The sequence below is a fragment of the Alosa sapidissima genome, chromosome 2 (genome assembly GCF_018492685.1).
Source record: "Alosa sapidissima isolate fAloSap1 chromosome 2, fAloSap1.pri, whole genome shotgun sequence".
In the NCBI taxonomy this organism is placed as follows: Eukaryota; Metazoa; Chordata; class Actinopteri; order Clupeiformes; family Clupeidae; genus Alosa; species Alosa sapidissima.
In genome coordinates this window covers 33,408,027-33,423,015 of record NC_055958.1, presented here as the reverse complement: position 1 = coordinate 33,423,015, position 14,989 = coordinate 33,408,027, and the positions used below count along the sequence as shown (strand labels likewise).

General features: G+C 45.0%; 2 protein-coding genes across 2 annotated transcripts; both read right to left on the bottom strand.

The window, feature by feature from the left end:
• Window positions 1-6,256: 6,256 nt before the first annotated feature.
• LOC121697143 (cerebellin-1-like) lies at window positions 6,257-6,925 on the bottom strand. The gene has a single exon (XM_042078480.1). The coding sequence runs from the start codon at window positions 6,923-6,925 to the stop codon at window positions 6,257-6,259; it is 669 nt and encodes a 222-aa protein (XP_041934414.1).
• A 6,189-nt stretch (window positions 6,926-13,114) lies between these two features.
• LOC121687879 (cerebellin-3-like) lies at window positions 13,115-14,043 on the bottom strand. Its single transcript, XM_042067030.1, has one exon. It carries the CDS (start codon window positions 13,944-13,946, stop codon window positions 13,188-13,190), a length of 759 nt encoding a protein of 252 aa, XP_041922964.1. The 5' UTR covers window positions 13,947-14,043; the 3' UTR covers window positions 13,115-13,187.
• Between the last annotated feature and the right edge of the window lie 946 nt (window positions 14,044-14,989).

The following is a 14,989-nucleotide window of genomic DNA, read 5'->3' as shown; positions in this document are numbered from 1 at the left end:
TAAAACACTCTCTTTTATATGCCTCAGTTGCTCGTTATGTAAGAAATTATATCACTTTTGGGGGTTAAATAAAGTCCAGGGACACTGACCAGACTTTTTCAGAAACTGTAAATAGCATGTTTTATTTGTGTTTTCCCCAGGGCAAATCGGTTTACTCATTTACCTGTGCTGTGGCAAAGTACAAACATGCCACCAATCAGGTTGGACAGGAGGGCCAGTGTAGAAGTGTAGAAGTTTCGTACCATTCAGGGCATTATTAGTGGGGTAATTTACAAGATAAAAGTTAATTCCATTACGCCTGCAGAAAGTCATTCGTTTCTGACAGCGCTACTCGACCAGGGTTCGACCAAGGGAAAACAGGTTCTGGGAGGGTGTTTGGCTCGGGGTCATGGTGCAAAGGACCCTACTCCCAACCATCGCTTTAACAATCACAATAACTCAGGAGTTACATAAAGCCCATATCACAGTGGTTCATTTCAATACACTGCAATCCAAAAACGTTTACAGTACTGGCCCATTTGACATAATGATTTTAAAGCTATTCGCATAGGCTACTCAATGGTGCTATTTCACACGCATTATAGCGACCCCCACTCACCCGGGCTAGGTGGAAGGTGTTACAGTAATAGCCGATTGGCGTAGCCTACAGTGGACTAGGGCTGTCAAAATTGCTCAAAAATGACGTTCGAATATATTGGAATATCGGCTATATTATTTGCGCAGTATAATAGGCTATATTATTTGCGCAGTATGTCAAAGACGCGCATCACATTTTTTACAGGGCTCCATATGACGTTTGAGTCCCCGCCCCCAATACCTCCAACATTTAATAACGAATGAATGTGTGGTGAGAATTCCAGCATGCAGAACGGCAAATTTCTTCCACTGTGACTCCCTTTAAGAGAGAAGAGGAAGACGCCCCCCGAGCAGAGTGAGCACGCAGCCCCTCAGGAGGTTCTAAAGACAGACTCCTGTAGGATACAGTAATACAATAGCTTCAACAATCCAACGCGATAGCCTTGGTTTGGTCAAAGCTCTGCCTTTAGCCTGCGAGCCAAAGCACACAAACAGCTGATCTGACTGTCTGAAGCCCTTTGTGCGCTCCATGTAAAACCGGACGGCCCGCACTGGGCACAGTTTACTCATCTGCTCGTCTTCCGCTGATGCAAAGGGGGGCGGTGAGAAAGCTGAAAGCTCAATCACCTGATTACGGAAAGGTGTTGTGATTACCTTGGGTGTATAAGCAGCATTGGGGCGCAACATCACCCTATCTCCATCCCCAGAGAACTGAAGACATGAAGGGCTGATAGACAGGGCTTACATGTCACTTACACGCTTTGCTGACACCAGCGCCAGTAGGAGCGCTGCTTTTAATGAAACGTATTTTATGTCCACTTCTCCCAGGGGCTCAAAGGGAGGCCCTGTAAGCGCACACAAGACCACCAACAGATCCCACATGGGCACCAGAGATTTATGAGGCACCCTAAGGCGCCTCACACCAGCCATAAAGCGTGATGCCAACGGATGGCTCCCCGGGGTTTTTCCATCAATGCCCACGTGGCATGCGGAAATGGCCGCCAGATAAACCTTAAGAGTCGAAGCGGCTTTGCCCTCATTAAACATCTGCTGTAGAAATTCTAATATGACACCCAGTGTACATGTGATGGGGTCATGCCCCCGTGGGGCACACCACCGCTCAAACAAACGCCACTTCACAGTATAAAGAGAGCGGGTTGAAGGTGCTCTCACACTTTGAATCGTATTGACCACTGCGTCAGACAGACCTGAGGCTAGCAACCTGCTCCGTTCAGGTGCCAGGCTCTGAGCTGCCACAGTTCTGGGCGGGGGTGCCACACAGTCCCGTTCGCCTGTGACAGGAGGTCTCTCCTGAGAGGCAGCTCCCAGGGCGGCTGCCCGGCATCCTGTTCAAATCTGCAACCCATGGCTTGCTGGGCCAGAAGGGTGCTATCAGCAACAGTTCTCTCCTCTCCTCCACAACCTTGTTCAGCACATGTGGAATGAGAGGCACTGGTGGGAAGGCATGAAGACGCATGTCTGGCCATGGGTGAGCCAATGCGTCCACGCCCAGCGGGGGGATCGTCGCCCCCTAGAGAAAACCACAGCTGACAGTGGGTGTTCTGCCTCGTGGCGAACAGGTCCACCTGAGCTTTGTAAAAACGCAGCCATATCTGACCGACCACTTGCGGGTGGAGACGCCAGTCCACCGCTCGAGGATTCCCCCTGGACAACAGGTCCGCGCCATAGTTGAGATGGTCCGGAATATGCATCGCTCTGAGAGAGAGGAGGTGTTCCGCAGCCCATAACAGTAAGCGGTTCGCTAGGAGATGTAGAGACAGGGAGCGCACACCTCCCTGGCGATTTATATACGCCATGGCCGTTGTGTTGTCTGTCCTGACCAGCACATGGTGACCCCTCAACATGGGAAGAAAATGGCGCAGCGCCAGCAAAACCGTCTGTAGCTCTAATACATTTATCCAGCATCCGTTCACTGACCTCCCATTGCATAGAGCTCCCCATCCTGTCAATGAGGCATCTGTCGTGACCACCATGCAGTGCGTCACTAAGCCCAGATGGGCCCCGGCACTGAGGAACCGAGGGGACCTCCATATCGCCAGAACTGAGGAACCGAGGGGACCTCCATATCGCCAGCACTGAGGAACCGAGGGGACCTCCATATCGCCAGCACTGAGGAACCGAGGGGACCTCCATATCGGCAGCACTGAGGAACCGAGGGGACCTCCATATCGCCAGCACTGAGGAACCGAGGGGACCTCCATATCGGCAGCACTGAGGAACCGAGGGGACCTCCATATCGGCAGCACTGAGGAACCGAGGGGACCTCCATATCGGCAGCACTGAGGAACCGAGGGGACCTCCATATCGGCAGCACTGAGGAACCGAGGGGACCTCCATATCGGCAGGGCTTTCCTGCATTCCGAGTTCACCACCGCTCTGCGGTGCCTGTCTCTGGTGGGGTTGAGTTTTTGGGACAGGAACCACCTTTGAAAAGGCCGTAGCATTGCGTAGCAGCCCCAGCGGCAGGGCGATCATGCCCAAAAGCCTCTGGCAGAGAAGAGAAGTGACCCTCTGACCAAGCCTGAATTGGGCAGCGCACGACATTATGGCCTTCCTCCTCTCCTGAGAGAGGGTGGCTGTCATGGTCACAGAGTTCAACACCATGCCCAGATAGCGTGACGTCTGACTGGGTCTGGGAACTCTTTTTCATGTTGACTGGGTCTGGGAACACTCTTTTTCATGTTGACTGGGTCTGGGAACACTCTTTTTCATGTTGACTGGGTCTGGGAACACTCTTTTTCATGTTGACTGGGTCTGGGAACACTCTTTTTCATGTTGACTGGGCCTGGGAACACTCTGTTTCATGTTGACTGGGTCTGGGAACACTCTTTTTCATGTTGACTGGGTCTGGGAACACTCTTTTTCATGTCGACTGGGCCTGGGAACACTCTTTTTCATGTTGACTGGGTCTGGGAACACTCTTTTTCATGTTGACTGGGTCTGGGAACACTCTTTTTCATGTTGACTGGGTCTGGGAACACTCTTTTTCATGTTGACTGGGTCTGGGAACACTCTTTTTCATGTCGACTGGGTCTGGGAACACTCTTTTTCATGTCGACCGCAAAGCCCAGACGATGCAGATGCGACAACACTAAGTGGGTCTCTACTACATAGCAGCCAGTCAGCGATGAAATTGAACAGACGCACCCCCTGCAGCCGCAGCGGGCGATGGCCGCCTCCACACACTTCGTGAAGGTACGAGGTGAGAGCGCTAGCCCGAACGGTAGGCAACAGAATTGGTACGCTGTCCCTCTGAATGCAAACCGCAGAAACTTCTGGTGTCTGGGGACCACCCGGATGTGAAAGTAGGCCTCCAACAGGTCTAGTGTCACAAACCAATCGTTTGGCTTTATGAATTGAAAGAGTTGGCGGTTGGTCAGCATGCAGAATTTTCTCTTCATGAGGGATTTGTTCAGCACTCTTAAGTCTAAGATTGGCCGAAAGCCTAGATAGATAGATAGATAGATAGATAGATAGATAGATAGATAGATAGATACATAGATAGATAGATAGATAGATAGATAGATAGATACTTTATTGATCCTCAAGGGGAAATTCAAGGGTCTCAGTAGCATACAGACATAACACACAACATGCACTTACAACAGAAATGGTAAACATAAGTATAAGTATAAACATATAACTAAACTCCACTGTACAATAAGACAGTAGAAGATAAGACAGATAAGAAAACTAACAAAACTAAATACTAAATACACTATATAAGTTAAATTAAGAAAGTCCAATGTGCTTGAGGGTGATCAAGCATAAGACGCTTGTAGTGACAGGGCCAGGACTGGTGAGGTGCTAAAAGGAGTGAGTGTCATGGTGAAGGTGCAAACAGTAGTCCAACCATAGTCCTTAGTTATGTTTGCCTGGCAAGGTGCTCAAGAGAGTGAGTGTCATGGTGAAGGTGGAAAAAGTAGTCCAACATTAGTCCAACAGTGCAACAGTGCAAGAGTAAGGTCTAGAGACCAGCATAAATAATATAGACAAATAGTAGACAAGGTAAAATAAAAAACTATTTCAGTGCAAGAACAGGTTGAGGTAATAGGGTTATAGCCATTCATTCATTCAGTATTGTATCAGAAGCCTGACCGCAGCCATTGATCATTGATCATGTGTGCTAATATAGCATGAAAGACAGTGTAGCAGTAAAACAGTAGTGAAAACATTAGACTGTGTACAATAGTAAAACAGTAGTAAAACAGTAGTAAGCAGTAGTGGGCAGTCAGTACTCAAAAAACATGGACATGGAGAGGGTGGAGAGGCAGACAGACTAAGCAGAGAAGTCTATCTCTCCTCTTCCCTTTAGTGAGGCATTGAACAGTTCAATGGCCCTGGGGACAAATAACTTCCTCAGCCTTTCAGTTGTGCAAGGCAGTGAGCGAAGTCTCCAGTTGATCAAGCTCTTTTTCTTTTTGATAGTGCTGTAGAGCGGATGACATTCATTGTCCAAGATGTTGATCAGCCTCCGTCTTTTTTTGGGACCAGAAAATAGCGGCTGTAAAAACCTGCATTCTCTTCCCCCTGTGGGACTACCTGAATCACATCTTTTAGCAAGAGGGAGTCTACCTCCCTCTGCAAAAAGGGGATTTGCTCCTCCGGGACTACAGACTGGATCACCCCGCTGAATTTTGGTGGGGGGCGAGCAAACTGCAACGTGTAACCCACTGACACTGCTTTGAGCATCCATGGGGAAACAGCGCATGCGCGCCAGTTTTCTACACAACCTGCTAGGTTGGGCTTCACACTGAATATGTGGTCGGGGGCTAGCCCGCTCATGGCCAATATGTCTGCCCGCTCATGGCCAATATGTCTGTTTTCAACCTCATCCCCACCCCAGCTTGGGGGGAGGGGGTTGTGATCAGAGGGCAGCTCCTCACACTGTTTAGATAAACATGGGTGACTGGCTGCTGAACTACTAGTGGATGTATAGAGGGGGACATTGCACAAACATGATTTATTTCTGCGCCAACAGGGACAATGTTTTGAACATGAGTGTGTGCTTGTGTAGACTGGCACAACGTGCTTGACATGGTTTTTGCATGTGAGCAACGGGCTGTCTTTTTTCGCGGTGGGGATTTCTCGTCCCCGCCCCCTCTCTTCAGGCCTCTGCCATCAGGTCCACTGAGGCCTATTCATACCCCCGCGGCGGGCCACCATGTGGCGTGAAGCCTGGGGTTGCGGCTGTGCAGGCGGTCTGAAGGGATGCCTCTGCCACCCCCTGCGTGCCTGGAACTTCGCCGGTGGGGTTGGAGAGCGAAAACCACTCCCCCTTTTCATGCCCCCTGTCGCTGTCGGCCCTGCTGAGCCACGGGGTTCGGCCTTGCTGCTGCGTGGCATCCAGGCTTGAAAGGCCACGCGGCTTTTCTGTTCTGCCTCAAACTTCGCAGTCATCATACCGACTGCATCCCCAAACACCCCATCCACACTCACCGGGGCATCAAGGAGTGGGGTCTTCTCTCGATCTGAGAGCTGAGCCAGTTTAAAAAACTAAAAAGAACAGGATTTGTTTGCTCTTAATCATTTGTACTTTATTGACTTGTCAGCATCAAGGCAAGGCAATTGTATTTCTACAGCACATGTCACACACAGGGGTTATTCAATGTGCTCATCATCATGTAGCATCAGCATCATGTTGAGCAGTGTGTTCCATTCAGAGAGGAAACTGCAGGAAGCCACTGAAGGTGCTGTAATTATTAGCATCATCATAGAGCCTGTGGCCTGCAGGGAGTCGCATGCTAACTACATCTCCTACCTCCAGCTGCAGAGTCACACCACTGGACAGATAGGAGGGACGTCCATCTGTATCATACACATATAACTCCATGATCTGCTCTCCATTCTTTAACATTTTGATATGCATATAGCGTGAGACTATGTCATCCCTGACAGTGAATCTGAAGTAGTAGACTCCCCTGACTGGAGCTGTGAAGAAGCATGTTGTGCTGCTGTAGGCCTGTCCAACATTGGTTATGATTTTAGTAAAGACCAAGTTCAAGTCAGTATTCCCAGACTCTATGAATCCTGAGTCAGTCAGACCTGCTGAGAATGCCACCTTGGGTTGCTCTGTGATCTCTTTCTCCAGATTCACTACTTCAGTCTCAGTAACTGCCAGTCTGGTCTTCACTGCTGTCAGCTCTGTCTCTTGTGCTGCAGTTTCCATCTTCAGATTCTCCATCTCAGTCTTCATAGTGTTCAGATCTGTGTGTTGAGCTGCATTCCCCCTTTCCAGAGCGTCCACTTTAGTCTCACTGGCCACCAGTCTTTCTCTCATGACGGCCAGCTCTGTCTTCTGAGCATTGTTCTCTGCTCTGCAGCTCATTCTGAGTGAAGGTCAGAGTCACTCCACCACTGTGGTTCCGAGCTGATCTACGGTATCTCTGAGTCGAGCAAGCTCAGTAGAAACGTCCAGCTGGGTAGTGACCGCAGCAGCAGCCCTAGTGCTCTGGCTCTCTGTCTGAACTTCAGTCTGGGTGCTCTGAGTCTGAGCTCAACACATGGAGAACAGCAGCACCAGCAGTGGGATGACGGCCCTCATACTTATTACAACTCTCTGTCTGTCTAACACAGTAGTAGTAGCAGTAGTAATAATAATAGTAGTAGTAGTTATTGTGGAAGTGGTAGTAGTAGTAGTAGCAGTAGTAGTAGTAGTAGTAGTAGTAGTAGTGCTAGAAGAAGTGTGTGAGTGTACCTCCTGAAACACCCTCTTTTATACACCTCAGTTGCTCATTATGTAAGGAATTTTTGGGGTTAACTAAAGTCCAGGGACACTGATCAGACAATTTTAGAAATTGTAGATATCATGTTTTATTTTCCAGGACATATCTGATTACTCAGATACCTGTGTTGTGGGAAAGTACAAACGTGTCACCCATCAGGTAGGACAGGAGGGCCACAGTGTCCCTATTTCACCCTGGTCTCTTTAAGTGTTTAAGTGTTGCCATACCTTTAATAAATTAGTTCCGGGGTCATTGTTTTGCTAATAATCCCTTATGCATACAAAAATACCAGATTGATTAAATGCAAATGGCATTCTCTTTTCATCTAAAACACTCAGGACTCAAAATGTCCTCACCAGTCTGAGTCGAGACGACATGCGTGTGTGTTTGGAGAGAACACTAAAGGGAGGGGGCGCTGAGTCTCAATACGGCAAACCTCTGCCAAGAACACCGATAACAGAGCAGCTTTGATATGAGTGAGAGTGCTATCAGACACAACACTTGGTCACTCTGCTGTTTGACCCATAGCAGTAGCCTGAATTACAGAGGGCACACAGTATACTTTATGGACATTAACATTATTAATACACATGCACGCACACACACACACACACACACACACACACACACACATACAGTGGCCTGAATTACAGAGAGGGTGCACAGTATACTTTATGGACATTAACGTTATTAATACACACACACACACACACAGCTCTCATCATATCTGGTGTGAATCTACAGTATGCCTCTCTTAGGGCAGCCCTGGCCTAGCACTTCGGACCTGTAACCGGAGGGTTGCCGGTTCGAACCCCGACCAGTAGGCGCGGCTGAAGTGCCCTTGAGCAGGGCACCTAACCCCTCACTGCTCCCCGAGCACAGCTGTTGATGTAGGCAGCTCACTGCGCCGGGATTAGTGTGTGCTTCACCTCACTGTGTGTACACTGTGTGCTGTGTGTGTTTCACTAATTCACGGATTGGGATCGTCTTAGGTATGCTCAGACCCCAGGTACACCATGCACTAGACCCGTTACAGTTTGCATACCAGGAGAAAGTGGGCGTGGACGATGCCATCACTTATCTTCTACACAGGACACATTCTCACCTGGACAAGGGGAAAAGTGCTATGAGAATCATGTTCTTTGATTTCTCAAGTGCTTTTAACACCATCCAACCCCTCAGACTGGAAGACATTCTCACCTGGACAAGGGGAAAAGTGCTATGAGAATCATGTTCTTTGATTTCTCAAGTGCTTGTAACACCATCCAACCCCTCAGACTGGAAGACTGGAAGACACGCTCACCTGTTAACCTGGATCACAGATTACCTGACGGAGCGACCACAGTTCGTCAGACTGAAGAACTGTCTCTCTGACACTGTGATCAGGATCAGGAGCGCCACAGGGCAGTGTTGTGCCAGTTCACAGCTTTTCTGAACTAGTTCAAGTTCAGTTCATACATGCTCAAAGTGAACAGTTCACGTTCAAAGTTCACAATTTTAATTCTGAACTAGTTCAAAGTTCAGTTCATTTTACTTTTTTCGTGAGATATTTAAATAAATACTTTTTTTCACACTACGAGCTAGAAATCACTATACGTTCTTAAACCCTTTCAACCATAGACTGTATATATAGAACTGGACAGTGTGCCGTCTGTTAAGAGTGATGCTATAAATAATAAGTTAGTCCAGAGCCCCCTGGTGGCTGGCTGCAGTACAATGTGTAACTCCGCCCATCCCCATGTATTTCAATGGCCAAGTAGCCAACTTTCCGTGTCACTTTTCTCACCTAAAACTATTTTTGTATCAACAACTTTTTATTCGAAAAAATAGTTTTCAAGATGCTTCAATACACACAATTTTTCTTTTCTCGCTGAAATTATTTTTTTTAATGTTATATTAACAAATCTAAAAAGGGCGTGTTTACACCTATGATTGACAACTGGCTGGCTGCAGACACGACGCTTTGTCCATTATGTTTTACCGTCTAGGCTGCAGACACTACCACGTCATCGCTCACTTATTTTAACAACACCTGATTTCGACACATAATCTAACCTAAATAAGTGTTGCTGTTATTATCATTAGGCTATATCTTATCACAGTCTGACTAAATACAAAATTGATAGTCATACATTGTGTAGTTGTTTGTAAGAGACATCGTTGTTAGTTGTGACAGATTCTTTGTGAAAAAAGATATGTGCTGTTCTTTCGTAGATGCTAAGTATATTAGGTCATAGCATGCTACATCATGCTAGCATTAGCCAGTTGATAGGTAAAGTAAAAGGGCTCTGCTATATTGATCCGAAGTGACGTTAGCCATAGTCACCATCATTTACAGTCCTACTTGTTTCAAATGGTTTAACGTAACCAGTGATTGCGGACATCATCGTTGCAACTTCATTTGAATACACTTTGTCACTGGAGAAGGCGATGTTAAGTTTCATTAACGTTAAATCTTGCTTAGTTTTGCGAATGGCAATAAACGCCACCTAGCCTGCTAGGTCGACAACCTCGGTGTGCCTATTTATGAATCAGCCCGACAAATAACGTTACTTGTGTTTTAGTGAACACATAATTGGACCATAGTTTAACGTGAGGATTCAAAGTTACAAATGGCCAATTTGCTTAGTATGCTTAGAACAGCGGTATCTGAAAATGCATTAAGGCATCGTTGTTACCTGCGATTGCACTGCTGGAGAAGCATTTTGCATTGGTATGATTTGATCAGGTCTTGCCAGTGATGTGTAAATCCTCCCGTAGACGTACATCATTTCAAAATAATACGTCTAAATTGAAAACTGTGACAACTCATTGATAGGCTCTCTCAATATGTCTGTAATCGTATGCCTCTATCACAGGCTTGCTAGTCTTTCACCAGAGAGGGTGCTCCATTATAAATCAAAAATGTAATACTGCAGCCTTCATGTCAGCATGTAAAAATATGAGAACATGGACCTACTACATCAGGATACTCTGTAAACATTTTACACATAATCAGGAAGCTAATTTGCTTTTCAGTGTGTGATTAAAGTGTGTTTAAAGTGGTACTACGTTTAAAGAAACATTTTTATTCTTTGTATCAAGTGCATAAGAAAATACCACATTATGATGATGATGGTTATGGTTACCCTTAACAAATACAAAACAATATAATACTTAAAACGGGGATCAATCAATAGCCTAATGAAATAAACAATGAAAATGAGGGGGGAAAGCAATAATAAATAATAATGCCCATTCAATCAATAATATAATAACAAAAACATGGTAAGACTACATTAAGGAGAATATCAATAATAAACAATGTCAAATCCATCACCCATATCTTACCTGCAAAAAGGAAAGTTACAATAAAGTTAGTCAGACAATTTTACAACATTACAAAGCATCTAATCAGGCACTCAACACCACTAGTAATACCAATTAATTAAATATATGTGTGCAATAAACTTCACAGCCTACCTAATGTTAACTACACATTTAAATATGCAGTGTGAATGTTATTAACTTGCGTCAGCTTGAAAAATAACGCTATCAGTATGACTGATCATGGACGTTAGATGACAAACTGAGGTCTTTCTCAAATGTTTACCGATATCCCTGGGAAGTGACTGGTTCTTGGCGTAGTGTTTAATGCAGGCGTTTCATTTATCGATCCTTCGACACACTTACAGTACACTTACACATACTCCTATGTGTACACATACTCATGCTGTGTTTGATTCCTTAGTTCAGGGGTGGGCAACTAATTTCCCCAAGGGGCCACATGACAAACTGGGACTGTTGAGGAGGGCCGGACCCAAAATACCGAACTCAAGTCTGAACTTAATTCTGTCCAATTCTATTCTGTTCTTGTATAACATTAAAGGAATTATCCGGAGTAAAATGCACTTTAGATCGATTTACGGATGATTGGGGGTACATACGTTGAGTTGACATCAAAATCATGTCATTCGGATGTGTTTTGAGAAAGTTCGATTGTACCGTTTTCAGTCAAAACTCGTAGCCTGGAAGTGAGCAGGGCATCAATTTCGCCGCTACAAAACGCTATTTTTATACCTCTTCTACAGTTCCAAACAACATAACACTTACGTGGTAGTGAGTAGAGGGTCCCTAAAGCCAAACCAAAGTATTCCGAGGTCTTTATGTGGTCGGATAGAGAGTCCAGAATGAATTTCATCAAGCCAGTACCTTTCCAGAAATGTTGCCATCTTTGCTGCCAGCTTCAGGGGAAAGTCCGTAGGAGTCGATTGCTGAGTGTGTTGTGACATGCTCTGGAAATTCACAATTTCGTCGCCGTTTTTTTTATAAAAAAAAAACATAGTTCAGTATTTCTTTCGAAATTGAAATTAAGTTGTATGGACTGGACTATGTTTTTTTTTTTTTTTTTAAACGGCGACGAAATTGTGAATTTCCAGAGCGTGTACTCACTACCACGTAAGTGTTATGTTGTTTGGAACTGTAGAAGAGGTATAAAAATAGCGTTTTGTAGCGGCGGGCGAAATTGATATGCCCTGCTCACTTCCAGGCTACGAGTTTTGACTGAAAACGGTACAATCGAACTTTCTCAAAACACATCCGAATGACATGATTTTGATGTCAACTCAACGTATGTACCCCCAATCATCCGTAAATCGATCTAAAGTGCATTTTACTCCGGATAATTCCTTTAAGTAAATCATATGGTTTTGTTTACTACTCGTAAGAACAGATGAAAATGTGAGGGAGACAAAGGAAAAACAGCAATAGGCTATTTAATCTATGTCCAGTATTTAATCCTCATTCTCGAAAATTATTTGACATTGACTTTTGTTTTTTTTCAGTTTTCAAAGACTGATATAAAAAAGTACTACAATATCTATATAATTAGGCTAGGCCATGAAAATGTGAAGGAGTCAGTACAACCATACCTGTGTCACTATTTCATCAACACTCAGCAATATTTCATCATTAAATCATTACCATCATTAAATGCAGAATTAGACTATGAAAATGTGAAGCAGACAATAGTAGGCTGTCATTAGTTAATCAACATGCACAAAGAAAACTATTTTAAAAATGTAGGCTATGTTTTTGCTTTAACTTTATGCACAAAACTGTGATTGGTCAACTCGCCGTGTGTTGAGCCAGCTGCTTCAAGCAACCTGTGGGTAGTAGCATCATACTAGTTCGCTAACATAAGCTTTGCAAATAAACTTAGACATATTTTGGTTACAATGACGGGGTTATCCGAATATAAACTATCTATCTGCCAGTAACGTTTTGAAATTAACACTTCGTATCGCCAACAAACAGCAGGAGTTCGTTCTGACAACCTTTGCGGTGGTGAGCGACGCAGACATAAGAGACACAAAACTTTGAAAGGTTTACGCCGACTTAAAGGCAACTGCATTGTGTCGACGCAGAAGCATAAATTCTATTCACCAGCACATAAGTGAGGGTGTTTACATCGTATGCATCCACGGACAAATGTATGGGTGTACAAATACAGTAGCAGTCGCTTTCAAAATAAAAGCAACGATATTCATTTGCGTGCATTATCTCTATGCTAGGCTCCTGACTATTGTTCTTTCACGGACCTTACGTGGGCCGGTCAGGGAAAGCCCACGGGCCGGATGTGGCCCGCGGGCCGTATGTTGCCCATGTATGCCTTAGTTCCTACTTAGACTGCAGTATTCTATGTATTTGTCTTTGCTTTACTAATGCTTCAAGTGTGCAATCATCACAAAGCAAGAACAACGAAAAGAACAACAGGGTTTGTTCAGAGAGGGTTAAAGCAAGGCTCTTTGGTTTGTTTGCTCGTAATCATTTGTACTTTATTTATGACTTGTCAGCATCAGCATCATGTTGAGCAGTGTGTTCCATTCAGAGAGGAAAGATCAGAAAGCCACTGAAGGTGCTGTGATTATCAACATTATCATAGAGCCTGTAGCCTGCAGGGAGTCGCATGTTAACTACATCTCCCACCTCCAGCTGCAGAGTTAAACCACCGGACACATAGGTGCGGGTTCCATGTGCATCATACTCTGTTAACCACATGATCCGCTCTCCATTCTTACACATCTTGATGTACAAATGGTTTGCGGATGGTGTATCCATGACAGTGAATCTGAAGTAGTAGACTCCCCTGACTGGAGCTGTGAAGAAGCCTGTTGTGTCACTGTAGGCCTCTCCAACATTGGTGATGACTTTAGTGAAGACCAAGTTCAGCTCAGTTTTCCCAGACTCTATGTATCCTTGACCCAGAGCTGCTGAGAATGCCACCTTGGGTTGCTCTGTGATCTCTTTCTCCACTGGTCTGGTCTTTACTGCTGTCAGCACTGCCTCTTGTGCTGCAGTTTCCTTCCTCAGATTCAGCACTTCAGTTTCAGTAGCAGTCAGTCTGGCCTTCAGCACGGCCACCTCTGTTTGTAGAGATTTGGTGTTCTGAAGCTCATTCTGTGTGAAACTCAAAGTCGTTCTCAGCTCCACTACCATGTCTCTGAGTTCCCTGAGCTCAGCAGAGACGTCCAGCTGGATAGTGACCGCAGCAGCAGCAGCAGCCCCAGTGCTCTGGCTCTCTGTCTGAACACATGAAGAACACATGAAGAACAGCAGCACCAGCAGTGAGATTGTAGCCCTCATACTTATTGAAACTCTCTGTCTAACACAGAAGTAGCAGCAGTAGTAGTTCTTGTGGCAGTAGTAGTAGTAGAGTATTAATAGTAGTAGTAGTGCTAGAAGAAGTGTGTGAGTGTTCCACCTGAAACAACCTCTTTTATATGCCTCAGTTGCTCGTTACATAAGAAATTATATCACTTTTGGGGGTTAAATAAAGTCCAGGGACACTGATCAGACTAAATAACATGTTTTTGTTTTCCCCAGGACAAATCGGTTTACTTATTTACCTGTGCTGAGGCAAAGTACAAACATGTCTCCCATCCGGTTGGACAGGAGGGTCAGTGTCCTTATTTCACCCCGCTCATTTGTCGGGAGATAGGTCCCTTCAGGGCGGAACAAGACCCCTCCGCTGCGCGTCGGGGTCCGGTTCGCCCTGTCGGGACCTATCTCCCGACAATGACCAGCGTTCTATACATTATCCCTTACTTGTGGTGAGGTAAAATCGATTGTCATTTCCAAGGAGATGAACTCCAGTCCATAGCCTAGGTGTCCATTGATTCTCATTTTATCTTGAATAAATTATTGTGCCCTTTTGAATTAGTTTGGCACAGATCCTGTGTTGTTTTTATTATGCACAAGATGAAATGTTGTAGCTGATGTAGCTAAGCCTACATAACATTAGTGATACCTGTGGAAACATAAAGAGCCAAGTAGCCTAGGGTAAATAGTACATGCTAGTATTTGAATTTGTTTTTAATTGGTTAGTAGGCCTATTGTTTTTACATTCTGGTTATCGGATTCTTGTAGGTTACCGCTCTGTAGTTCTTATGTGGTAGTATGTTTTTTCATAGTAGGCTATGCTCCTTAATCACATTAAAGATTGCTTAGGTTTCACATATCTCTAGGCAATTGTGTTGATTTGACACTGACTACCATAGACTAATAGAAAATTGGTTTCTGTTTACAGTAGGCTAGGCTATATTAGAGGGTTGGATCTTACCTCCAGGTCTTATGAAATCTAAAAATAAACCAAATCAATATGTCATGAAATAAGCAATAGGCTTCTT